This window comes from Vulpes lagopus, chromosome 11 (assembly GCF_018345385.1).
Source record: "Vulpes lagopus strain Blue_001 chromosome 11, ASM1834538v1, whole genome shotgun sequence".
NCBI classification, from domain to species: Eukaryota; Metazoa; Chordata; class Mammalia; order Carnivora; family Canidae; genus Vulpes; species Vulpes lagopus.
In genome coordinates, this window is record NC_054834.1 from 16780419 (window position 1) to 16805844 (window position 25426).

General features: G+C 40.3%; 1 protein-coding gene across 2 annotated transcripts in view; it reads left to right on the top strand.

Moving 5' to 3' along the window:
* Positions 1–264: 264 nt before the first annotated feature.
* Positions 265–25426, top strand: part of DNAJC2 (DnaJ heat shock protein family (Hsp40) member C2) — a 33540-nt gene continuing 8378 nt past the window's right edge. Inside the window, exons 1-10 of one of the 2 annotated variants that reach the window (XM_041774261.1) lie at positions 265–707; positions 2788–2978; positions 7822–7897; positions 18506–18604; positions 19893–20034; positions 21883–21963; positions 22869–22934; positions 23217–23308; positions 23388–23509; positions 24217–24366. In XM_041774261.1, the coding sequence (XP_041630195.1) occupies positions 644–707; positions 2788–2978; positions 7822–7897; positions 18506–18604; positions 19893–20034; positions 21883–21963; positions 22869–22934; positions 23217–23308; positions 23388–23509; positions 24217–24366 (1083 nt within the window). In that variant the 5' untranslated portion in view covers positions 265–643. The remainder of the gene's footprint in view (positions 708–2787; positions 2979–7821; positions 7898–18505; positions 18605–19892; positions 20035–21882; positions 21964–22868; positions 22935–23216; positions 23309–23387; positions 23510–24216; positions 24367–25426) is intronic. The other variant, XM_041774262.1, reaches the window with a different exon arrangement.

Here is a 25426-nt window from a genome sequence, read left to right on the forward strand (position 1 = left end):
GAAGCAGGCTCCCTGTGGGGAACCCGACGTGGGACTCGATCCCAGGACCCTGGGGTCACGCCCTGGGCATCACGAAGGCATATGCTCAACCACTGGGCCACCAGGCGTCCTTAGTTGACATTATTTAGGTAGATGCAAATACATTACAGATGTAGGTACAAAATTCTCCACAGATGTATATAGAGTACGATAATTCTCAACACTAATTTGTACATATCCTTTCATTTTCTATTCTTAGGAGTAGAGCTACTGGAAAAATCAGCGGTTAGGTTCGGGCTAACTGAGTGACTTAAAAACAATATTTTAAGAGCTGCTTGGGAAAATCCTGCTTCACGGGTATAGCCCCTGGTGGAGGAGAAGACTCCTTTTCGCCGCGGAACGGAGGCGTCTGGGAACCTTTGTTTTGTGAGCGTTGGTCCTCAGCCGGACCCAGGCAGCGGCCGAACCGGGCTGCCGCCCACGTTGGCGCGGCGTGCGGGGGTGGCTTCGGCCGCCGCACCGCGAAAGGTCCATCCCGGAAGTAGTTGTCGGTCGTCTCCATGCGCCGGCTCCCGGGCGTCGCGGAGCCAGGGCGCGAGGCTCGGACGGGGAGGTAGAGCCGGAGAGGACGCCAAGCGCCCTGCGCCCGGGCCGCGGCGCCATCATGCTGCTCCTGCCGAGCGCTGCGGACGGCCAGGGCACCGCCATCAGCCACGCTCTGACCTCGGGTACGTGCCCGCCCAGCCCCGCTCCGTCCCGCCGCGGCCGCCCTTGCCGCCGTCCTCCGCCTGCGCGGCCCCGGCGACGAGCGGCCGGCGCGTGGGACCGGGGCGCCGGAGCCTCTTCGCTGCGGGCCGTGGAGAAATCCTGCCCCGACTGAGCGGAGGGAGGGAGGGGGCGTCGTCCCCGCGTGGCGGCTGCTGACTCCCGGTCGGCAGCGGAGCCCGCGGCCCCCACGGAGGCCCCTGAGCGTGTCGGCGCCGGGGCGGCAGGCTGCCCGCGGCCCCCGCTGCTCGGCCGCTGCGCACCGTGCTCCGGCCCCGCGCTCGCGGCGGCTTTGTTCCCCCGGTGTCAGGACTCGGACGCCGCTCCCCGCAGCCCCTCGGCGTGGACAGGGCGCGGCCGCGCTGCTGCGGGAGCCGTTGGGTCCGTGCGTGTCGGCCCCCCGCGGCCCCGTAGGGACCCGCGCCGCGCAGACAGCCGGCCCCGGGGCGGGGTGTGCGCGGCGTCCGCCCGAAGGCAAAGCTCCGGGAGGAGGCTCTTGGAGCCCCGCGCGCGTGCTGCGCCGCCAGCGCTCCTGGAACTCTGTGTTGAATCCTCTCCTCCGTAGGGTACAGGAACGCTTAGTTTTCCAAGCAACTAAAGCACGAAAAAATCGGTTATTTTTATTTTTAGAAAGCTGTGGGCATCGGGTACAAGGGGAGACTTGGATCGGAGTTGCTGAGTGCTGGACGCAGGGAAGCTTTTTGCAGTCATACGGACCCATGAAACCAAAGTGTTGTTGAGGGGTTGTTTTCCTTCCCTGACTCAGATTACCCTTTTTTTTTTTTTTTTGAACTGCTGATATACGCACGTACAGTGATTTATCCCTGCTCAGGAATGACGATGACGCCTTACTCTGATAGGACACTTTGTGGTTTTCAAAGTGTGGTTTGTCCCTCAGTCTAACACGGAACCATGCAAGATAGATATCGTTCTGGTTTTGCAGTACATCTCTGGCTCATTCTCCACAGCCCCCGAGTGTCAGACCTAGAGGAAATCCAGAGCTGCTCACTTCACATCTAGAGCGAGTTTCCCTGTAGCGTCGCTGTCTTAGTAGATCCTCATGAGCTGCTGGGAGAGCTGTCCTCCAGGACAAACCCATTGCTAGCAAATTCTTAACATTTTTAAAAGCTACCTGAATTCGAGGCTTTAATTAAGATATTTTGATTTGTTTTCAGAAAACTTTTTTTTATATATAGTTTTTTAGGATAGTTTATCATTTGTTTTTGTTTTTGTTTTTGTTTTTACAATTATTGGTTTGAAAGTAAAGCAGTTGGCAGCATTTCTTCCCTGTACCTCACCTTCCTCTTACATTCTCAGGAAAGTTTTGATTCATTGTTGATATTGCTGAATATTTGATAACTGGAAGAGGTTGATTGAATATTCTGTAAATACTAGGAAATGATTATTGCTAGCCCTCATGTTAACTGGATTGCAGGCATTCCTTGTTTTATGGCATTTTATTGTGCTTGGGTGATACTGCCTTTTTTTTTTTTTTTTTTTTTTTAACAAATTGAAGGTTTGTGGCAGTCCTGTGTGGAGCAAGTCTATCCGCACAACTTTTCCAGCAGTGTTTGCTTACTCTGTGTCTCTGTCATATTTTGGTAATAGAGGCTTTTAAATTTTTCCAGCACTGTTGTGGTGATCTGAGATCAGTGATTATGACTCCCTGACAACTCAGATGGTGGTTACTGTTATTTAGCAATGAAGTATTTTAAATTAAGGTATATATGTTGTTTTCTTTACACGTAATACCACTGGACTCTTAATAGACCGCAATCTAGTGTTAAACATAATTTTTTGTATGCACTGGGAAACCAAGAAATATATTAGATTCACCTTTTTTTTTTTTGCAGTATTTGCATTTTTGTGGTGGTCTGGAACCAAACCTGCACTATCCCAGGTATCCCTGTAGTGTAATTATTTCCTTAGTTGATGGTCTTTAAATTATATTCTGATGCTGTCTCTGTTTTAATCTTATATTGCCTTGAAATAGATTTATTCCATGCAATACATTGAAGCCTCTCTTAACGCTTTCAATCACAGCCTCAACACTCTGTCAAGTTGAACCTGTGGGAAGATGGTTTGAAGCTTTTGTTAAGAGGAGAAACAGAAATGCTTCTGCCTCTTTTCAGGAACTGGAGGATAAGAAAGAGTTATCAGAAGAATCAGAAGATGAAGAATTGCAATTAGAAGAGTTTCCCATGTTGAAAACACTTGATCCCAAAGACTGGAAGGTATTTAATATTTGAATCTTTTGTTTAGTCAGATGCTTTGTTAAGTGTAGGAGGTTTTCCCATACGTTTTCTGACACTAAGATGCTCAACAAGAGCACCATAATTGAGCACCCATTTATTGTTAAGCTCAGAGTAGGATAGCACTCATCATAGGATACTGTCTCTGCTGGAAAAATCCTGGAAGTTTTCACAGAAACGTAATGTTTGAGCTGGCCTTAAAAGGATGAGAGGCAGTTTGTTAAGCAGAGAAGGGAGAAAGGGTGTTCTGGGTAGAAGGAATAGATCGGCAAAGACACAGGAGTAAAGAATGTATACCGCCTCTTTGGGGACTAGTGAAGAGTAGAGTGGGTAGGGTGCTTGAATGGTGGTCGTGAGAAATTAGTCCTAAAACAAGACTCTAGACCAGATTGTAGTTGTAGTGGCCTTTTTATGCCATGCTAAGGAAGAAACTCAGATTTGATTTTTCAGGGCAGTAGGAAGTCATCAAAAGTTTCTAAGCTAATTTTAGCAAAGTAATTCTCCTAGCAGTACAGAAAATTGCTTGAAAAGGGAGAGCAGGGCTGGAGGGGAAATGAATCGTTTGCTGTTCCAGGGCTAGTGCGATAATCCAAGCCTGCGAATGCATACTTGAGCTAAATTTATGCCCGGGTTTTGAGGAAGAGGGAACATGTGCTTTTTTGGGGGGTAGACTTGATAGAGCTTGGTGACCTTGGCTGTGTAGCACTAGAGAAGATGTACTCAGAAGACCTCTGAGCATTCCAGTTTGAATGACCTGCTGGAATGTGATGCCAGCCACCAAATTGGGATGTAGGAAAAAGGGAGTTTGTGGGGAATGTGCTGTTTGTGTTCAAGTTTGGCTCTGTCAAAATTGATGTTCTAGTAAAAATACTGGTGAAATCTTCTAGTAGATTAAAAATTGGTCTGTGATTCTGAAAGGAGGATAAAGCCAAAAACATTTGCAAGTCTTTGGCAAGTCGTAGGTGGTAGTTGAAACTGGGGGAATTGAGTGACATCAGCTGAGGAGAAGAATATAGACAGGTAGCATACAGTTTAAGTATACAGTATGCAGTATATATACTGTAGAACTAAGAGTGTCAAAATTCAAATCTGGTTCTGCCCATTAGTGCACTGGGACCTTGGGAGAGTTGACAAATCTGTTTCGTGCAATGAGATTGCTAACAGCTTGGGACGCCTGGGTGGTTCAGCAGTTGAGCATCTGCCTTGGCTCAAGGTGTGATCCCAGAGTTCCGGGATCGAGTTCCGCATCGGGCTCCCTGCATTGAGTCTGCTTCTCCCTCTTGCCAGTGTCTCTGCCTCTCTTTCTCTATCTCTCATGAATAAATAAAATCTTTTAAAAAAAGAGAGATTGCTAACAGGTCAAAGGAATATAGCAAAGATTAATGCAGTGATGTATATAAAGCACTTAATGTAGTACTTGACACATGATAAATACTGAACAGATAGTGGATAGTGAGTTCTTATCTCCTAGCTTGTGAGGGTTAAATGAGGTGTATGTGTAAAGCGTTTGGAAAAGTAGATAAGCACTCAAAACATTAGCTGATTAACATACTGTCCGTATCAATTTTAAAAGAAAAGGACTGAACATTGAGGAGCCTGCATATTTTAAGGGGTGGGCAGAGGAGGAAAAGCAGCAAAAGATACTAAGAAGGGTGAAAGAGGTAGAAAGAAAACAAAAAGACATTTGTTAGTTCAACAAAGGTGTATTAAACATCAGGCACTAGACTCTTGAAGAAACTAAGAGGGGTAAGTCTCAAGAAGGACAAAACAGTCACCAGTGTCACTGCTTTGGAGAGGTCAGTCATCACGTAACATGAATAATAATAAAAGCCAACGGGTTTGGCAAATGAACATCAGGTGGCCACATTGAAAGCAGTTCCAGTAAAACGGTTGAGATGGCAAGCGGTTACGTTGGGTTGAGTGATTAGAAGGTGATGAAGTGGAGACAGTGCGAAATATGCTTTTAAAGATGGGTTGTAGAGAAAATACTAACTTGAGAGAAAGGCAGGGTCAGGAGAAGATAGAATTGGGACCATTGAGGTCTACAAGGGAAAAAGAATGTTGGAGAAAATCTTTGATACAGAAAAGAGTAGATGATGTCAGAACAAGGTAGCAAGGTCCATACATTGGTTCAGTTAATTGTGTCTTTCAACAAACAGGGATCAAGCATCTGGTTCGTGTCAGACACTGTTCTGGGAGCTGAGGAGTCTGATGAACAAGACAGTGTCACTGCTTCCACGTGGCTTATATAGGAGATGGATGATAAGCAAACCATCAAGGACGTGGTCACCAGGTGCTAGGCAAAGAAGTAGAATAGGGTGCTGGGTAGAGTGTCCAGGTGACTGCTTAGACTGAGTGGGTGGAGAAGGCTGGTGGAGTACATTTAAGATCAAACCTGAATGACACACAAAAATCAGGGTGAGTGGATTCCAGGCAGAGAGCTTGTGCAGGGGCAGAAAGAAGTTTGAAGTGTGCCAGGAACTAAAGAAGGCAAACGGGTGGAACAGTGCATAAGGGCATGGTGAGGAGGTAAGGAACAATAGTCACTGGAAAGCCCTTGGAGAGTTTGAAGCAATGACAATTTTTAAGTACCCTAGAGGGAACACGAAGGAACAGAGATGGGGAGAGAAGGTTGTTTATTTTAAATAAGGTGATAACATTCAAGCTGAGACTGAAGGATGAGAAGATGGCAGCCACATGGAGAGAGGGGGATGTGCCAGGTGGGGAGAACGGCACGTGAGGAGAAAGAGTTTGACATCTGTGGTGAACTGCAACACTAGAGAGTAAGAGGCCAACAATAGCGAGAGTTAGAGGTGCTCTGTGCATTTGAGGCTCAGAGGAAAGGTCTGTGCTCAAGTCAACTGAGGAGTCATAAGCATACACAGGACTGTATTCTAGGCCTGGCACTGGCTCATGTCACCAAGGACTAAATTATAGACAAGAGAAACCCCAGAACTGAGCTTTGTAGGTCCTGGAGAAGCCAGAGCGGCTGAAAGAAGGTACTGGAAGGTGGGAGGAAAACAGTGAATCACAGAAACACTAGAGGAGGGTAATATTTCAAGGAAGGAGTCTGCTGTGCTGCCACTTAGAGCTAAAGTCAAGTGAGGGCAGATGAGTGAGCTTGGATTTGGTCTCTGGAAATTCATACTGAAGAGAGCAGCCTCACCACACCTGCGGATGGAGCAGAACCAAAGTGCAGTGGTTTGGGGGGTAAAACATGGGGATGGGTTTTTCAAGAAGTTTTTCATTGACAGCAGAGAAATAGGGAGAGAGCAGAGCAGCAGCTGGAAAGGGAAATCATGGAAGTGTTTTTAAGGATGAGGGCTAACGGGGGCGCCTGGGTGGCTCAGTGGTTGATGTCTTTGGCTCAGGTAATGATCCCGGGGTCCTGGGATAGAACCATTGGACTCCCTGATCAGCAGAGAGCCTGCTTCTCCTTCCTCTGTCCCTTCCCCTGCTCATGGGTTCTCTCTCTCTCTCTCTCTCTCTCTCTCAAATCGATCAAATCTTTCTTTAAAAAAAAGCTAACAGATCATCTTTTTATACAGATGAAGATAATCCAATTGAAATTTAGAAAATAGAAGATGCTAGTGTTTTGAGGAGACTTAGAGAAGACAGTGTTCAGAACCAACGGGAAGGATGGAGTGAGTAGCTTGTCTTGGTAGAACAGGTTTTTTCAATTTTTAGTGGAGGGAAAGGGAAAAGATACATGGATGCAAGTCAGGTGGTAGAAAGATTGAGTAGGAATTTGAGTGGGATGATTTACATTTTTAGTTAAGCAGGAGGCAGGGCTGTTGATAAGGTAGAGAAAGATCTGTGAGGTTTGAGGAGACTAGAGAAATAGGAACCTTAGGGAGTGGAAAGGTAAACCAACTAGAACCAAGTACGATTGCCAGGCATAATGAAGAAGGCCATCCATATGAATTTTGCAGTCCTGAATTTAGGGGAAACCAGTCAGCCCAACTGACTTTTTTGTTCCATGTTTCATGCCCTTGACTTCCTTTCCTCCCCATTCACTTCTCCAATACTAGATACACCCTTTGAGTTTTGTAGGGAGACTGCAGTTACTCCTTCAATTTGAAAATTCACGAGGTCGTTAACCAAAGCAGAAATGAAAGTAGGTATTTCCTCTCCAGAGAATCCTCATCCTTCACTTTCTCAAAATTTCCATCCAACCTACCTTCTTTGCTCTACGTGACTCCCTAGTCCTGTCATTGCCCTGGCCCAAACCTGTGGGGCTGTAATAATGCTTCCCTTTGTTCTAAAAATCTTTCTGGCTATACTTTGATTTAGGGTGACCAGAAGATATTAGTAGGTGTTAAGAGAAAAAAGGGCTCAGTGGTCAAGTAAGTTTATTTATTTATTTATTTATTTATTTTAAGATTTTATTTATTTATTCATGAAAGACACAGAAAGAGGGCCAGAGACACAGGCAGAGGGAGAAGCAGGCTCCATGCAGAGAGCCTGACTGGGACTCAACCCCGGGACTCCAGGATCATGCCCTGGGCCGAAGGCAGGTGCTAAACCGCTGAGCCACCCAAGGATTTCCTCAAGTAAGTTTAGAAAATGCTGGGTTTTATAGGTTTCTGTTTGCTTGGTGTTTTTTTTTTTTTTTAATTGCAGGACTTCTCAGAGCCTTTATTAGGTTTATTAAAATCATGAAGGCTGTATCACTGTCCACATTTCCTAGACTTAGAACAGAATCCATTTATATGTACCGTCTCATTGGACTCCTAGTATGGGAAGCACTATTTTAGGATACCAGCACAAGGGATAAGATATGTTGCTCCATTTCACATTTGACTATCTTTCGTGTCTTTATCAGAACCAAGATCATTATGCAGTACTTGGACTTGGACATGTAAGATACAAGGCTACACAGAGGCAGATCAAAGCAGCTCGTAAGTACTTAGTTGTTTTGAAATACTGCAGTATCTGGTATAGGAACTGTGATCCTTTTGAAAAGGTATGCGCAATCATAGTCTATAGTGATAAATCTAGATTCAACAGCATTTGCTATGTTGTCATAATGATGCATAACCACACTCTTTTTACCTTCAGAACAGAAAAAAAAAAAACAATCAATCTCATGCATGGACTTTCTCACTGGGATAAGAAATCAGAGGGTGCATGGGTGGGTGTGTTTGTGACCAAGATAAAAAACATTTTTCCAACGGCAAGCTTTTAAAAAATGTTTCATTTCTCTTTAGAAGTATGGCCAGCTGTATTTAGTGGGAGCTGACTTGTTACTTAGGTTTTTTGATGTTATTTTTAGTTTAGGTTAAATTTTTATTGATACCACCCTGTCTGTTCTGCCCAAGGAAGAGTTATATGGTGTTTTACTCTTCTCTTCACTAACAAGATTAAAAATTGGGGGGGAGTTGTTGGAAACCTCATCTTCACATGCCTTATAAAACACCAGCCCCTTAGTGCCCTACACACCATTCGGTTCACCTGGTTAGTAAAGTTTGATGAACAAGATGAAGGTGATTAGTTTTTTGTGTTTTAAGAGAATGTTCTACCCTCCACTCTAAAGAGTGGATATTGAGGTCAGAGGAGGTAAGATTGTGACCATATGAAAAAGGAGTTAGGGAGTTAAAGCCAGTCAAGAGGAGAAAGTATAGTACTTGGGTGAAGATGGCTGAATGACACCCATCTCATGTTGAAAAATACTAGTTGATATTCAGTCTAGTAGATAAACTCAAAGTTTTCTCCATTAATGCTTATATTTAGGAAAACCACAGGAAATATTTTTATCAAGGAAATGGATTTATGAGATTATTTTAGATCTATTATTTGGTTTCTTAAAAAGCTGGCATAGTTTTAGACTAAGCATATGTTAATGTATATGAAGAGTCATTGCAAAATACGTGAATGCCAGGGAAATTCATTTGCCATGGGAAAATACTTGCAAAGTCTTGCTATGTGAAAGAACAGCATACAAATACCAAATGAGTCTTGGTACATATAAATTTGTGAAAGAATTAGAAGTGATTTAGAACTGTGAAAATAGTTGATGTTCTAAGGTGAAGGAATTGTTTTTTTCTCTAAAGATAAAAAACATACAATAAGCTCTAAAAGAAACATTCATTTGTTTCTAATTCCAATCATTTAAATTGGCATAATAGAAATTAAATTTTGAATACACTATAGCCAGAAGCTTTGCAACCTTGGTACACAGATTATTGACATTAAGTAGAATTATAATTCACTCTCTGGCACTATGTAGGTATTTTCAGTATGTATTCAAAAGGCAACAGTCATTCTCTTACCTCTATCATTATAAAATAGGCTGTTGCTGCTTTACTGCTTTCTGAAATTTAGTCCAAAAGTAAAAATGCAAAGTTAGTGTTTATAAATCTGTTACTGTTAGCACAGAGAAGCCTAATAAAAAGTCTTAACTGCGTTTGCAATCTTTCAAATTCTTATATCCTGTTGTGCACATAAAATAGTTTTCTTTTTGTTTAATGTAATTTGAATTGCTGTAATGAAAATTAGCCAGTTAAGGGTGAATAAAGTAAGTGGTCTTTTTTTTTCCTTCTCTAAAAAGAATAAGTCATTGGAAAAGTTGAATGACGGGTTAAGAGAAAGTACTTGAATACTAAAAGTGGTATTTCGGTTGCTTACATAATTTTGTTTTGAAGTAAAATAGCTACACTGGCAAATGATGCATGTAGGTCTGATATTCTTTGCATGGAAATAAAGTCTTTGGTGGCTTGGATTTTCTAAATTTAATAATTTAGTTTAAAATATTTCTGGCATTTTAAACTGAAGCTGTTCGTTATGCTCCTTAAAAATTAAAAGTCCTGTTCAGAGACATTTTATAATAGTAGCAATATGAATGTACAATAAGCCTTTTTGCTACGGTTCTCTCAGAACATCCTAGAAACTGTATTCAGTGGGAGGAGCGGGGGGTATCTTTGAGATTTCAGTAATCAACTGCTGTTCCCAAAGTACCCTTGTTTCTTTTTTAGTTGTTCTTTGGCTCCTTTATTTTCAATATTGAGAAATATCTTTTGCCCCCTCCACAAGAGATGGTATAGGACAGTCTCAGGACTCTAGCGTACACGCATGAGTAAAGATTAGGCAGAGAATTCAATGAAGAAAAAACCTGTGCAGCGTAAGAGGAGACTGTCTAACAAAAAATTGAGACATCACGGCTCAGACTTGTATCATAAGGTTCAAAAGAAGATTTAACTATCTTCCCATGTTGTCAATAAAATATGAAGACACTGCTTTGGGGGTGTGGTGTAGGCATTGCAGAAAAAGACTAGGGGAAATTAAGAAGAATTGCATGGACACTGAAAACAGGAGAGCAGAACCTACAGTTAGAAAAACAGGGGCAGCCCGCCAGGTGGCTCAGTGGTTTAGCTCTGCCTTCGGCCCAGGGCGTGATCCTGGAGACCTGGGATCGAGTTCCACGTCGGGCTCCCTGCATGGAGCCTGCTTCTCCCTCTGCCTGGGTCTCTGCCTCTCTGAGTCTCTTATGAATGAATGAATGAATGAATGAATGAATGAATGAAAACTAAATAAATAAAGTCTTGAAAAAAAAGAACAGATAACTAAGACATGCAAGAATGGTGATGAATAACAAAACATTAGCTTGAGCAGAAATCAAATACAAAAAACTCTAATTCCATTTACATGAAGTTCAAGAGCATGCAAAAAGTTGTCTGTGGTGAAGGAAATCAGGTGGGTAGCGTATGGGAGTTGACTAGAAAGGGTAAAGAGAAACTCGGTGATAGAATGGTCTGTATTGGGATACATGGGTGGCTCAGTGGTTAAGCGTCTGCCTTCGGCTCAGGGTGTGATCCTGGAGTCCTGGGATCGAGTCCCACGTCGGGCTCCCTGCATGGAGCCTGCTTCTCTCTCTGCCTGTGTCTCTGCCTCTCTGTGTGTGTGTATCTCATGAATAAATAAATAAAATATTTTAAAAAATAAAAAAAGAAATGGTCTGTATTTTCTTTGGTGGTAGTTACAGGGGTGTATACAATTGTCAAAACTCAGTGTAAATTTTAATTTAGCAGATGTAATTAAACAAAGCAAAATAACAATTACTCAAGAAATTGTTTACACTCTTTGCGGCCTAGAAATATACAAAAATTATGTTAAGGGATTCCTTTTGTGTAGGAGTAAAGTCATTGCCTATCAAAACTTAAGGAATGGTGATTAAAGCTGTACCATAAGTAAGTTCATTGATTTAAACTACTGTTACTAAAAAAATAAAAAGTAAAAAAAATAAACTACGGTTACTTTTTAAAAAGAGGGAAAAATAAAATAGGTATCCAATTCATACGTTTAAAAGAATAGCACTACGGAACATGGAAAGAAAAATAGAAGAGATAAAACAACAATATCCCAAAATGGATTTATAAGAAGAAAAAAAATAGTGAAATACAAAAAGAAAACCATTACAGAAGATATTTTTGATTGAGACCACTATTAAATGTAATATAGATTCAGAATTTATTAACTTTCTTGAAGTTGGGGAAGGGGGACACCTGGGTGGCTCAGTGTTTAAGCATCTGCCTTCGGCTTGGGGCTTGATCCTGGAGTCCCAGGATTGAGTCCCACATCGGGCTCCCTGCAGAGCCTGCTTCTCCCTCTGCCTATGTCTCTGCCTCTCTCTCTCTCTCTGTCTCTCATGAATAAATAAATCTTTAAAAAACAATCGGGAAGAAATTTTAAAGGCAGATGTTTTAAAGATTTTATTTATTTTAGAGCATATACATGAATGGGAACATAGGGAGAGAAAGAATCTCCAACAGACTCTGCACTGAGCTTGGAGCCTGACATGGAGCTTGATCTCACAACCCCAAGATCATGACCTGAGCCCAAACCAAGAGTCAGATGTTTAACCAACTGAGCCACTCAGGCATCAGTAAGTAAGAAGAAATCTGAAAAGTCATAAAAGTGTTAACCTCCTGAAAAAAAAAGTTTTTAGGGGAGCCTGGCTGGCTCAGCAGAGCATGCAATCCTTGATCTTGAGGTTGTGAGTTCAAGCCTCACAGTAAGTGTAGAGATTACTAAAATAAACTTTTAAAAATAATAATAGCAAATACAATTCAACAGCACATTAAAGAATGATATCCACAAACAGGTAGGATTTCTCTCAGGAATCTAACTTAGGAAATCTATTAATATACCTAAGTTTATTTATAGGTTAGTAATACGTGATTTCCTAATTAGTGAAAATATAGAATGCAATTTAATAGACATTCCTTTTTGATAAATAGAACTTTGCAAACAAATACAGTTAATTTCCTACTTTGGTAAGTGACACCCAACCAACAAACTTTTTTTTTTTTTTTTAAGATTTTATTTATTCATGAGAGAGAGAGAGAGAGGCAGAAACAGAGGCAGAGGGAGAAGCAGGCTCCATGCAGGGAGCCCGACGTGGGACTCGATCCCAGATCTCCAGGATCAGGCCCTGGGAGGAAGGTGGTGCTAAACTGCTGAGCCACCTGGGCTGCCCCACAACCAACAAACTTAATCATGTGGTGTTCATGATAATTACCATTAAAATCCATGGGAGGGGGGTGCCTGGGTGGCTCAGTCCATTAGGCATCTGCCCTTGTAATTGAGCCCCCACATTAGGTTCCCTGCTGAGCAAGGAGCCTGCTTCTCCCCCTACCCCACCCCACCTCTTTCCTCTGCGCATATGCTCTCTTTCAAATAAATAAATCTTTAAAAATAAATGCATGGGAGAAGCTAACCTGCCTATTATTGTTTATGCTATTTTAGGAGTGTGGTTTAGTGAATTAAGATATTAAATAAGAGGACAATCAGAAAGGAGAAAAGACATTATTTGTAGGTAATACGGGATCTATCTAGAAAACCAAAAGGGGTTGAGTCAAATGGCTAAATGCAGGAGAAATATGCAGAAATAATAGTTTTTGGAAGTTTCCATCAAATTTGTTAGGAGGGCATAATCATTTTAAAGATGATCCCAGGGCAAGAATAGGTAACTAGAAACAAACCATGATTAAATTTACTATGATAAAGGAAACATACGTCATTGGAGAAAGGAAGGATTATTAGATGTTATTAGAACTTAAAAAAAAAAAAAGAAAGCTTTAGATACTTACTTGAATATGTTAAAATTCTAAAATTTAAAAATTTTTTCACTTCTAACCATAGAAAATAATGAAACTACAAAATATTAAAATTGTTGAGAATAAAATACTTTATAAGTTTATCAGTACTGAAAAAAATTATAAAGGAAATGATCAGTAATCATAAATGAAAATGATATACATGGCATACAAATGTGTGTGACTTTACATACATATGACATATGCATATATGTTATTATATATGTAAAACTTCTATTTTGAGGATTTTACGCCATCATTTAGAGTTCCCACTAGGTTACTTAGCTGTGAAAGTCCCCCATCTCAAAAAGTAAAAGTTTTGCATACGTATAAATAACGTATATATGCTGTGATATCTGTAGAATGTATGATGTATATCACAAAATGACAATATTCATAGAAAAAGCACTTTAGGGATCCCTGGGTGGCTCAGCATTCAGCGTCTGCCTTTGGCCCAGGGCGTGGTCCTGGGGTCCTGGGATCGAGTCCTGCGTCGGGCTCCCAGGGTGGAGCCTGCTCCCTCTGCCTGTGTCTCTGCCTTTCTTTATCTCTGTATCATGAATAAATAAATTTTAAAAATCTTTAAAAAAGCATTTTAGAAACATACAGTAGATGATCACTTTTTAAATTAAAGCTGAGGTAGTAAGAAAATTGAGCTTTACTGAGCAGGAATAGAACAGTAAGGAGTTTGCGGGTCTCAGTTTTTTCACTGTAAAATTTATTTTTTTAAAGATTTCATTTATTCATGACAGACACAGAGAGGGGGCGGAGAGGCAGAGACACAGGCAGAGAGAGAAGCGGGTTCCCTGCGTGGGACTTGATCCCAGGTCCCCAGGATCACACCCTGGACTGAAGGCGGCACTAAACCACTGGGCTACCGGGGCTGCCCTTTTCACTGTAAAATTTAAAGTGTGACTAGATAAAGCATCCCTTCTAGTTCTAAAATTCTACATTAATTCCTGATAAGCCATTTTACAGCCCAAATTACTGTAGAAAATCTAGAAGTCATTTCCATATTCAGGAAAATGTTCATGGAAGACATAAGTAAAAAATGACTTTGAAAGATGGATGAATTTGGTCTAGGTGAATGAAGACAGGAGGTAATTCCAAGCAAATGAGTAAGAGTTAACAGGACACACTGACAAAATAATTGAGCTAAGGTCCTTGTACAGTGAACAGTTCAGGCAAGGAACATTATTAAAGACTCTGTTGATCACTCTTAAAGCATCTTTCTCTGAATTAGTAACTGAGCACTTTACATTTGCCAAAAAGTTTATTAATAGAACTTAGGAGTTTAAAGGAAGTGATCACTTTTTTAAAATAACTTTTTGTTTTAGGGGATCCCTGGGTGGCTCAGCGGTTGAGCGCCTGCCTTTGGCCCAGGGCGCCATCCTGGAGTCCTGGGATCGAGTCCCACGTCGGGCTCCCGGCATGGAGCTGCTTCTCCCTCCTCCTGTGTCTCTGCCTCTCTATGTCTATCATAAATAGATAAATCTTAAAAAGTAAAATAAAATAAAATACTTTTGTGTTAAATCACGTATTACTTAAAACCTTTATCTGATACAACAGTAAGCAATAAATAGCTTGTGAGGGATCCCTGGGTAGCTCAGTGGTTTAGCACCTGCCTTTGGCCCAGGGCGAGATCCTGGAGTCCCGTGATTGAACCCTGCATTGGGCTCCCTGCATGGAGCCTGCTTCTCCCTCTGCCTGTGTGTGTGTGTCTCTCTCTCTCTCTCTCTCATGAATAAATAAATAAAATCTTTAAAAAATACATAAATAGCTTGTGATTCTCATGGGGGATATACAGAGAGGAAACTTAATCAAAGGGGGAAAAAATGCTTTTTTAAAACATAAGTGTCATCAGGGGCACCTGGGTGGCTCAGCCAGTTAAGTGTCTGATTCTTGATTTTTTTTTTTTTTTTTTTTTTTTTTAAGATTTCTGTTTATTTATTTGACGGAACAAGTAGGCAGAGCCGCAGGCAGAGGGAGGAGAATCAGGCTCACCACTGAGCAGGGAGCACCACATGGGGCTCCATCCCAGGACTCTGGGACCATAACCTGAGCAGAACACAGATGCTTAACCGACTAAGCCACCCAGGCGCCCCAACTCTTGATTTCAACTCAAGTCATGATCTCAGCCCCAGGTTGAGCATCATACTGGGGGTGGAGCCTGCTTAAGATTCTCTCTCTCTCCCCCACCACCACTCTCCGGCCCTCTTGTGATCTTTCTAAATAAATAAACAAAAATTTTAAATGTTGAGAAATACAGAAGTGTAATCACAGCAGATGGAAAAAGCATTAGTGTCAAGCATTATGGATTGAGAGAGGCAGTATACAAGCACAACCTGAAGAATCAGGCTGCCTGGGTTGAAGCTTGATTTGCCAGGGACTATGGATGATGGGTTGCAGTGGTCATGGTTACTTAACTATTTTGCCTCAATTTCCTGTTCTGTAAAGTGAAGAAAATAATAACACTTTATTCATAGGGTTATTGAGAAGATTAATAAATGGTGCCTAGTACATATTAAATGCTCAATAGATATTGACAGCTAGCTATATGTTATTGTAGCTAGCCAGTCATATAGACTGAGAAACTAAAAGAACTTTTCCTTCCTCCATAGATGAAGGATGAAAGTTAGAAACAAGAAAAATTGTTGCTCCTCAGTAATAGAGGTTTAAATGATTAATACCCTGTGCTTGTGAGGCTGCAGTAAAATACATGTTCACATAGAAGTATGAAGTGGTCCATTGTTTAGAAAAGAACTTGTTCTATATTTTCACTCACTAATTTCACCTCTGTAAATATATCCTAAGGACAAAGAATCCAGAATATGTGCAAATACGTCTCTACAAAATTATTAAAATTGGCATTTATTTATAGTAGTGGAAAATTGGAAGCAATCTATCCAAAAATGAAGTCCAATTATGATAAATCTACTTGAAGTACTTTACTAAATAATGATTAAAATTTTTCGAAGGAGGGATCCCTGGGTGGCTCAGCAGTTTAGTGCTGGTTTTTCTTTCACTTAGTATTGTAACAAGTAATATTGCAAGTGGTTCTAGGACACTGGACAGTGTGTTCCATTTGTACTAAAATTCTTATTTGGGGCAGCCCCGGTGGCGCAGCGGTTTAGCGCCACCTTCAGCCCAGGGCCTGATCCTGGGGACCCGGGATCAAGTCCCATGTCAGGCTCCCTGCATGGAGCCTGCTTTTCCCTCTGCCTGTGTCCCTGCTTCTCTCTCTCTCTCTCTGTGTCTCTCATGAATAAATAAATTTTAAAAATAAAAACACTACTTTTTTACTCCCCCACATGCTTTATGTATCTGTTGTCATATTTTACATCTTTTTATTTTGTGTATTTTTTGACTGATTTTTGTTGATACAATTGATTTTATGACTTTTGTCTTTTTACCTTCATCCTAGCTTTATAGGTGATCTATCTTCACTGTATGTTTGCTTTTACCAATGAAGTTTTCCTTTCACTATTTTCTTCTGTTGATGGCCTATTCTTTTCACTTAAAGAATTCCCTTTAACATTTCTTGTAAGGTTGGTTTAGAGTAATGGACTCCTTCAACTTTTATCTTGCAAACTCTTTCTCCTTTCATTCTGAATGGTAACTTTGCTGGGTATAATGTTCTTGGTTTTAGATTTCTTTTCCCCCAGCACTTTGAATATATCATGCCACTCTCTTCTGGCCCACAAAGTTTCTGCTGAAAAATCAACCTTATCGGGTTCCTGTTTCCTTTTCTCTTACTGCTTTTAAGATTCCGTGTTTATCTTTAATTTTTGCCAATTAATTATTATGTGTTGGAGTAGACCTTCTGGGTTTCCATGTCCTTTATGGGCTTCCTTTGTGTTCTGAAACTGGATATCTGTTTCCTTTTACAGGTTAGGGAAATTTTCAACCATTATTTCTTCAAATAAATCTTCTGTCCCTATCTCTGTCCTTCTGTTACCTCTTTATCCACATGTTATCATACTTGATGTTGTTGCAGAGGTCCCTTAAACATAACCTCATTTTTTAAATTCTTTTTTTCTTTTTGCTGTTCATTGTTTTCCATTACCCTGTCCTCCTAATCGCTGATCATTCTTCTGCATTCTCTAATCTGGCATTGATTCTCTCTAGTTTGTTTTTCGTATTTGTTAAAGTACTCACTGAATCATCCACTCTTCAACCCAATGAATATCTTTATGACCATTACTTTGAGCCTTTAATCAGGTTGATTGCTTATTTCCATTTTGCTTAGTAGCTCTTTTTTCTTGGCTCTTGTTTTGCTCTTCCATTTGGATCATATTCCTATCTCCTTGGTTTGTTACTCTGTGTGTCTGTGTGTCTGTGTGTTAGGTCAGTCCTCTCCCTCTCTTGTTCTTGAAAGTAGTGGCCTTATGTTAGAAGTGTCCTGTGGTGCCCAGTAGTGCATTCCCCACCCTCGTCACCAGAACTAGGCCCTCCAGAAATGTTTAGTGTGGGGACTGCATGCCCCCTCCTGTGACTGGTCCAAGACTGCTGTGGATGCAGTGGAGGCCAGGCTTGCTCCTAGCACAGCTGGTTTGGAGGTCAGATTACAATTGTTTAAGGTGGATGGGGCTGACCCAGGCTACTTACTTACCTACCAGGTGTGGTGGGTCAGGAGTCATTTAGGATGAGTGCCTTTGGGAGGAGTGGTTCTGAGGGGAACATGGAGTGGGGCAACTAGTGTTAGCAAGGTAAATGGAGAATGTCACAACCAGCTCCCACCAACATCAGAACAGCAAGGCTGGAGAAGGGCAAGGAAAATGGCAACTGCTAGCACTTTTCCTTCTGCAGAAAGTGCCTCCAGGTCCCTGTCTGTCCGGCATTTGCCCTGTAGTTAGTAAACCTCTGTCACATACAACCCATGTACTATTAAGATTGCTGCCTCTGTTAAAAAAAAAAAAAAAAGATTGCTGCCTCTGTGCTGGGTTTCAGGGTGAGTGATGTAGTGCACTGGCCCTGTAAAAGCAGAGTCTTAGTATAGACTTCTAGCTCCTGGAATTAAGCCCCACTGCTTTTAAAGCTAGATGTTATGGGGCCTCCTCTTCTCTGTATGAAACTCCAGGGCAAGGGAGCCCAGTGGGCACTTGATCCCCTCATTCCTCAGGGAGGACCTCTGTACCTGAAATATCCTTCCTGCCACACTGGGGATTTGGTTCTGGATAGCATCTCTTCCCCTCTTCCCCTGTCAATGTGGCTTTTTCTTTACATCTTTAGCTATGAAAAAGCTGTTCTGTTGGTTCTTCAGGTCCTTTTCAGAGTGAGTTGCAGTCTTGATGGGTTCGTGGGAGGAGATGAGCTCAGGATCCTCCTACGCCGCCATCTTCCCAAGCTCTTCATCTTTATTTTTAGTTTTGATGCATGAAGTGACAAATTGTCTAAATCTGGCTTGTTTTGCAGATAAAGCAATGGTTTTAAAACATCACCCAGACAAACGGAAAGCAGCTGGTGAACCAATAAAAGAAGGAGATAATGACTACTTTACTTGCATAACTAAAGGTAAGAAAATACTTTAGAGTCCGGAATTTCTAATAGTAGTGATGTTTATTAAGTGCTGGGATTGGATTCCTAGTATATATTCTGTAGTTAATTTAACTACACCATGACATTTCAAAACATTTTCAGTTATATCTGGTTGTTTCTGATAATCTGCCCCAGAGCCTCACTACAACAAAGGGAGGTTCTCCCAACCAGCAGCATCAGCAGTACCTGACAGCTTATCAGGAATGCAGAAGTTTGGGCCCCACCCCAGATCTACTGACACTAACTGCATTTTAACAAGATCATCAGGTGATTCTTAAAGAAGCTCATCTTAGAGTTAATTCATCCTAAGTGTTAGGTCTAACAAGAATACTAGTTTCTCCATTTCAGCTACTTAGTAGGACTAAATTATTCCTCGGATGTTTTGCTAATTTAAATCCAAAAATCGATTATATCCTCCTTTGGACCCTACGACTGTTTATTGCTGTTTATGTAACCATATCTTCATTCAGCAAATTAATATAGGTTGCTGCCATTTCTAAATGTGTCCTTAAATGTGATTTTACTCCCAGTATGGGGCTTGAACGCACGACCCCGAGGTCAGGATCTGAGCTGAGATCAAGAATTGGATGCTTAACTGACTGAGCCACCCAGGAGCCCCTGATTTTACATTTAGATACTAAATTTTTTAAATTGTGTACACATGTTTCAAACTTAACTTTTTGGCCCATTTTTACACAGTGCTCAAGATGCTAAAGATTCTTTGATTTTTTTACATCCTTGGAATCTAGCAGCTAATTTTCTATTTGTTTTTCCTCGGAGTCATGCATTCTTAAGGGATGAGTATTTAAATTTTTATTTATTTATGATAGTCACACACACACAGAGAGAGAGAGAGAGAGAGAGAGAGAGAGAGGCAGAGACACAGGCAGAGGGAGAAGCAGGCTCCATGCACCGGGAGCCTGACGTGGGATTCGATCCCGGGTCTCCAGGATCGCGCCCTGGGCCAAAGGCAGGCGCCAAACCGCTGCGCCACCCAGGGATCCCCAGGGATGAGTATTTAACCATTGTTTTGGTTACGTGCCTTCCAGAAGAGGTACTGAAAGAAGTTGTGAAGTGAGATTAGATCCCATAAGTGCTGGAGGTGTCAGTAGTTAGAGTCCATCTTTTCCTTCCCACAAGCACACAAAATTTTTAAATATGAAAAATAACTTTTTTTTTAAGGAAGGGCATTTTTTTTCTCACCTATGAGTGGTTTCATAGGAAGGTCATTCATGGTGATGTGACCTTACCATTTTCTCCTCAGCTTATGAAATGTTATCTGATCCAGTGAAAAGACGGGCATTCAACAGTGTAGATCCTACTTTTGATAACTCAGTTCCTTCTAAAAGTGAAGCCAAGGACAATTTCTTCGAAGTGTTCTCCCCAGTGTTTGAAAGGAATTCTAGGTGAGTTAAGGGATCTCCTTGTGACCATAATGCTGCATTGGCTTGTTTCCTCTGGTAAGAGTTTTGCTCTCTTCCTCCTCCTCCTCTTACAGAATTGAGCCCCACTGGTGAACATACTGCTCTTATTTTGCTCTCCGAACAGAAGTTCTGTGTCTCCATGGCGAAATTCCTTTACACCTCAGTGGATGTTTTTCTTTTTGATTTCCTTTGTGGGAAAGAGCAATAGCTGACTTTATGTAATGCAATATTATTACTTAGGTGACAGTAACTTCGCATTCTTTTGCTCGCCCTTTACTGATGTGCATGTACTCGGTTTAGCCCCTTATCATTTGATAAAGTTTTTGTTCTTTCTGAGCTATTTCTTGGAGCATTTCATTATCATAAGGGTCTCTAACAAAGGATGATAGATCTTTAATGTTAGTGTATATATAATTTATTTCATTAAAGTCAGTCAGGTTTGTTTGTTTAAGACTTTATTTACTTATTAGAGAGAGTGCACATAAGCAGGGGTGGGAGGAGCAGGTTCCCTGCTGATGCAGGACTCGATTCCAGGACCCTGGGATCATGACCTGAGCTGAAGGCAGACGCTTGACCGACTGATTCACCCAGGTGCCCCTAAAGTCAGTTTTTAAGTGATGTATATCACTATTCTACTTTTTTTTTTATTATTCCATCTGCGCTGGAAGATTTCCTTAGATCACAGCTTGGCTCCACATTAGAATCACCTGAAGAGCTTGAAAAACTCCTGATGGCTGTGTTCCGCCTGGAGAGCTTGTGATTTAATTATGATTTCGACTTAATGAGTTTGGGATGCCTGTTGGGTAGCTGAATACTCCCAGGTGATTCTAATGTGCAGTCAGGTTTGAGACCCACCTTATTGGTTTAATGCAGCTTAATATTTTCTCCACTCTCCTCATTTTTGTTTTGTAATCGCATTGAAGGTGGTAAAAACAAAATAGTGTAATATATTTTGTTGTGGAATGGTTTCATAGAGTAGAAAATATAGGTCAGTGACAGCTTCGGGATCCTTTCAGAGATGATGAGTTAGGTGCTGAACTGAGAAGTCTGACTCTTAGGGAAATGGTCATGGTGATGATGAGGTGGGAATCATCTCTCTATTAACATTTTTTTTTAATTTTTATTTATTTATGATAGTCACACACACACAGAGAGAGAGAGAGAGAGGCAGAGACACAGGCAGAGGGAGAAGCAGGCTCCATGTACCGGGAGCCCGATGTGGGACTCGATCCCGGGTCTCCAGGATCGCGCCCTGGGCCAAAGGCAGGTGCCAAACCGCTGCCCCTATTAACATTATTTTTTTAATTTGGGCCTTCACCTTGCTTTTGTACTGCCTGTTTAGAGGCAGGAGTAAGTATGCTTGGGAAAGGGGTTTTTCCAAACCTGTTTTACATAGGCAGTGTGACAGCTGCTAATTTGTAGAGCTGAAGACAACTTGATGATGAGAACATGGTTTCATTGTTTCCTCTCCAACCCTGTGTACCCTTGTCCTCTCTCATTACACCTGCATTGTTCAACACCCCACTGCTCATCTTCCAGCTCCATCTCTTAGTCACAGGGAAGGGAGATTATAGGGGATTAGTAAAAAAAACTTTTATTTTTTAATATTTATATTTACTTATTGATGAGAGGCAGAGACAGGAGAAGCAGGCTCCATGCAAGGAGCCCGATGTGGGACTCGAGCCTGGAACGCCAGGATCACACCCTGGGCTGAAGGCACATGCCCAACCACTGAACCACCTAGGCGTCCCAAAAGTGCGTTTTTAATAAATTAGTTTCTTGACCTTTGTACAAAATTTTAAACTGAATTTTTCTCTTTTAATGTTTCAGGTGGTCAAATAAAAAAAATGTCCCTAAACTTGGTGATATGAATTCATCATTTGAAGATGTGGATGCGTTTTATTCTTTCTGGTAAATGAATACACTATTTCTATGATGCTGTCATATTTAAAAGGCTAAGAATTCAGTAAATACTTGGTTCATAAACTAATTGAAGGATAAGAGGATCACAGAACCTTTCCTGAACAAAAGCACTTTATGCAGAAATAATCATAAAAGGTTTTCACAAAATGCTATATTATCTCATATGTGACATTTAAGCTTTTATGATTTTTTAATCTGTTTTCTAATAATCAGATCCCTAAATATCAAGCATACTATAGTGGTAAAAAATGAAAAATAAGGAGCCACTGGATTTCAATAAAAATAAATACATTTTCATTTGTCTTATTTTAAAAAATATTTGAATACATGTGGAAGGCAGTGCTTCTTTGTAACTGATTCACTAATGTTTAATAAACAGTATTCATGGCCAATTTAGAATACATGTGCTATATTTTCTCATTAAGCATACAGAAAATGAAAACAAAATTATTGTGAAACAAAAGTGACCAAATTTAGCTCTAACAGTTATAGTCTCTTTTCCCTTCAGAGGATTACAAATCAGAGATACAGTAACCACTTTGAGGGTTACCCTAAGACTTGACAGATTAGGAGGACAGGTGAGATATGGAGAACTGTAACAAGTCCCAGGCAAGAGAGAAAGCTAATGGAGATGGCAGGGAGTTGTGATTTTAATTTATGGGTGATGAGTGTACTTTTAGATTTTGATACCAAATAACAGAGTCATTTCAGAAAGATGAAACAGAAGATGACTTGAGCATAATGTTAGTTCTGCCAAGGATGGGTGGGATCTACTAAGACAAACTCATCCATTCGCTATTAAAGTTTCTTAGAATTACATGCATCTAATTTAATTTTAAAAGGAAAAATTTTTTCGTTTGTTTTGGCTTAATTTTATTTTGTTTTTATATTAGGTATAATTTTGATTCCTGGAGAGAATTTTCTTATTTAGATGAAGAAGAAAAAGAAAAAGCAGAATGGTATGTATGTAAGGTACTAATAAAGGAAGATATTTGGTTCTTTGTTGTGATGATGAATAAATATACTACATATATTTTCTTAAATAATTTTCTCTGTGTATCCGTTTTTGAGTTTTTTAGTAGTATTTTGAGACCCCCATCTCACAAGTTAAATACTTTTGACATGAATATTCCCCCAAAAATCAACCAAAATTAACATTAAGTAGAACACCCTTTAACTAATGTTAATAGTGATATGGCATTTTAACCTCAGTAATTTGTTTGCAATATTTTGTTTTTTAGTCGTGATGAGAGGAGATGGATTGAAAAGCAGAACAGAGCAACAAGGGCACAAAGAAAAAAAGAAGAGATGAACAGAATAAGAACATTAGTTGGTAAGTATAATTGATGTTTTTTAAAAGGTTCTTTAATCAGATACTAGAAATTGAAAAAGTTAACCTTTTTCTCTGGTAGACAATGCATATAGCTGTGATCCAAGAATTAAAAAATTTAAGGAAGAAGAAAAAGCCAAGAAAGAAGCAGAAAAGAAAGCAAAAGCAGAAGCAAAACGGAAGGAGCAAGAAGCTAAAGAAAAAGTAAGAGGACATCTTATGAAACTAAGATGATGAAGTTGGGCTTTAAGCATTCATAAAATCTTCAATCTTCAGATCTATGTAAAAAGCTATAATTTTGAGGGGTGCCCGGGTCGCTCCATCGGTTAAGTGTCCCAACTCTTGATCTCAGGGTCATGAGTTAAGCCCTGTGTTGGGCTCCATGCTGGGTGTGGAGCCTACTTTAAAAACGACAACTATAATCTTGAAGTAGAGAATTAGGTGTTGTGTGAATAAATCTTAATAAGTTGTTACCATTGATAATGACAGGGATATTCCTTACCAGCAAATTCTTACTAAGCAGAAGCATGTCGTATATATCCTTTGATACTATGCTTATTTCTAGGGACACCTGGGTGGCTCAGCGGTTGGGCGTCTGCCTTTGGCTCAGGACATGATCCTGGAGTTCCGGGATCGAGTCCCGCATCAGGCTCCTATATGGATCTCTCATGAATAAATAAATAAATTTTTTTTAAAAATATTATGCTTATTTCTAATGGGCCTATTTTACATTTCTAATAAATGTAGAACTGTACCAGCTACTTTTCTCAGTTCAACCTTCAGTCTTCCATAAGTTGACATGTCACCTTTTTTCCTAACTTATTTTAAGGTTGATTTTTTTTTAATACGATTATAGATATTTAGAAATTCTAAGTTTCTTATTAAAATGATTTTATTTTCCATTATTAAAGCAAAGACAAGCTGAGTTAGAAGCGGCTCGGTTAGCTAAAGAGAAAGAAGAGGAGGAAGTTAGACAACAGGCATTATTGGCGAAGAAGGAAAAAGATATCCAGAAAAAAGCCATTAAGAAGGAAAGGCAAAAACTTCGAAACTCCTGCAAGGTACGTCAGATTGTGACTGAACCAACACTAGGTAACAAATCCAATTGCTGAGTAGACTTAAGAATTTTTCTTTTCTTCCACTGTGCAAACATAAACTGACACATTTTATCTTATTTAAACTTCTTAAATAATTTTAAATTCACTTTTTAAAAACTTCACATGTGCATATTTCAGTAGGCAGCTGTGGTAATTGGGTTTTTTTTACATAAACATCGTGTTTATTTTCAAACCTAAAAATAATCTTGTTTGATTATTCTAATAGTCTGTATTTATGTCTTTGATTATTCCAGTAATGTCTTTGTGTGGTTGATTTATTCAAATTAGGATCTAAAGAGGATCATTACAGAGGCTTCAGTTGTGTCTGTGACAGGTCCCCCCACCATCACCACCTCTCTTCCTGTTTCTCATTGCCGTTCATTTGTCAAAAAACCAGATCATTTGTTCTGCTAATGTCCCGGACTTTGGTTTTGGCTGGTTGCTTCCTTATTGGAGTTAAGTCTATTTTTATCTTAGAAAAAGTTCTTTTAGAAGTTAATCTTGGGTTCTTTTTAAGGAGCTGAAAGATTTCATTTTTATCAAAATAGATATTGTTTGGGAGAATACTAGTATTTTGCATTCAGATAGTTTTCACTAAAAAATACTGACCAAAAAATCCCAGAAGTTTTCAAATGTAGTTTTGCCCAAGAGCTGTTCTTACATTTTAAACTGGTAAAGTTAGAGACTGGTATTGTTTTTTATCAAATAGCACTGAATGAATAAATTAATGAACTGCCAAGCTATAGGGAGAGATTGCCATACAGTATTGTGTACTATTCCACGGAGTTAACTTCAGCAAGTGTGTAAGTGCTTACTGTGAGTGGAAACATTCTCTTCCATGTCACCGTCCAGAGGCCCTAGATATTGGATATATATTTTAATTTATACCATCCTGAATCTTCACTTAATAATGTAATTGAAATTAACCTGCCCCATCAGTAAGCTTTGAAAACGGTTTAGTCAAAATAAAAGCACAAGTGGCCTCTTCAGGCTTTTGGTCAGCAAGAGGAAATAAAATAGAAAA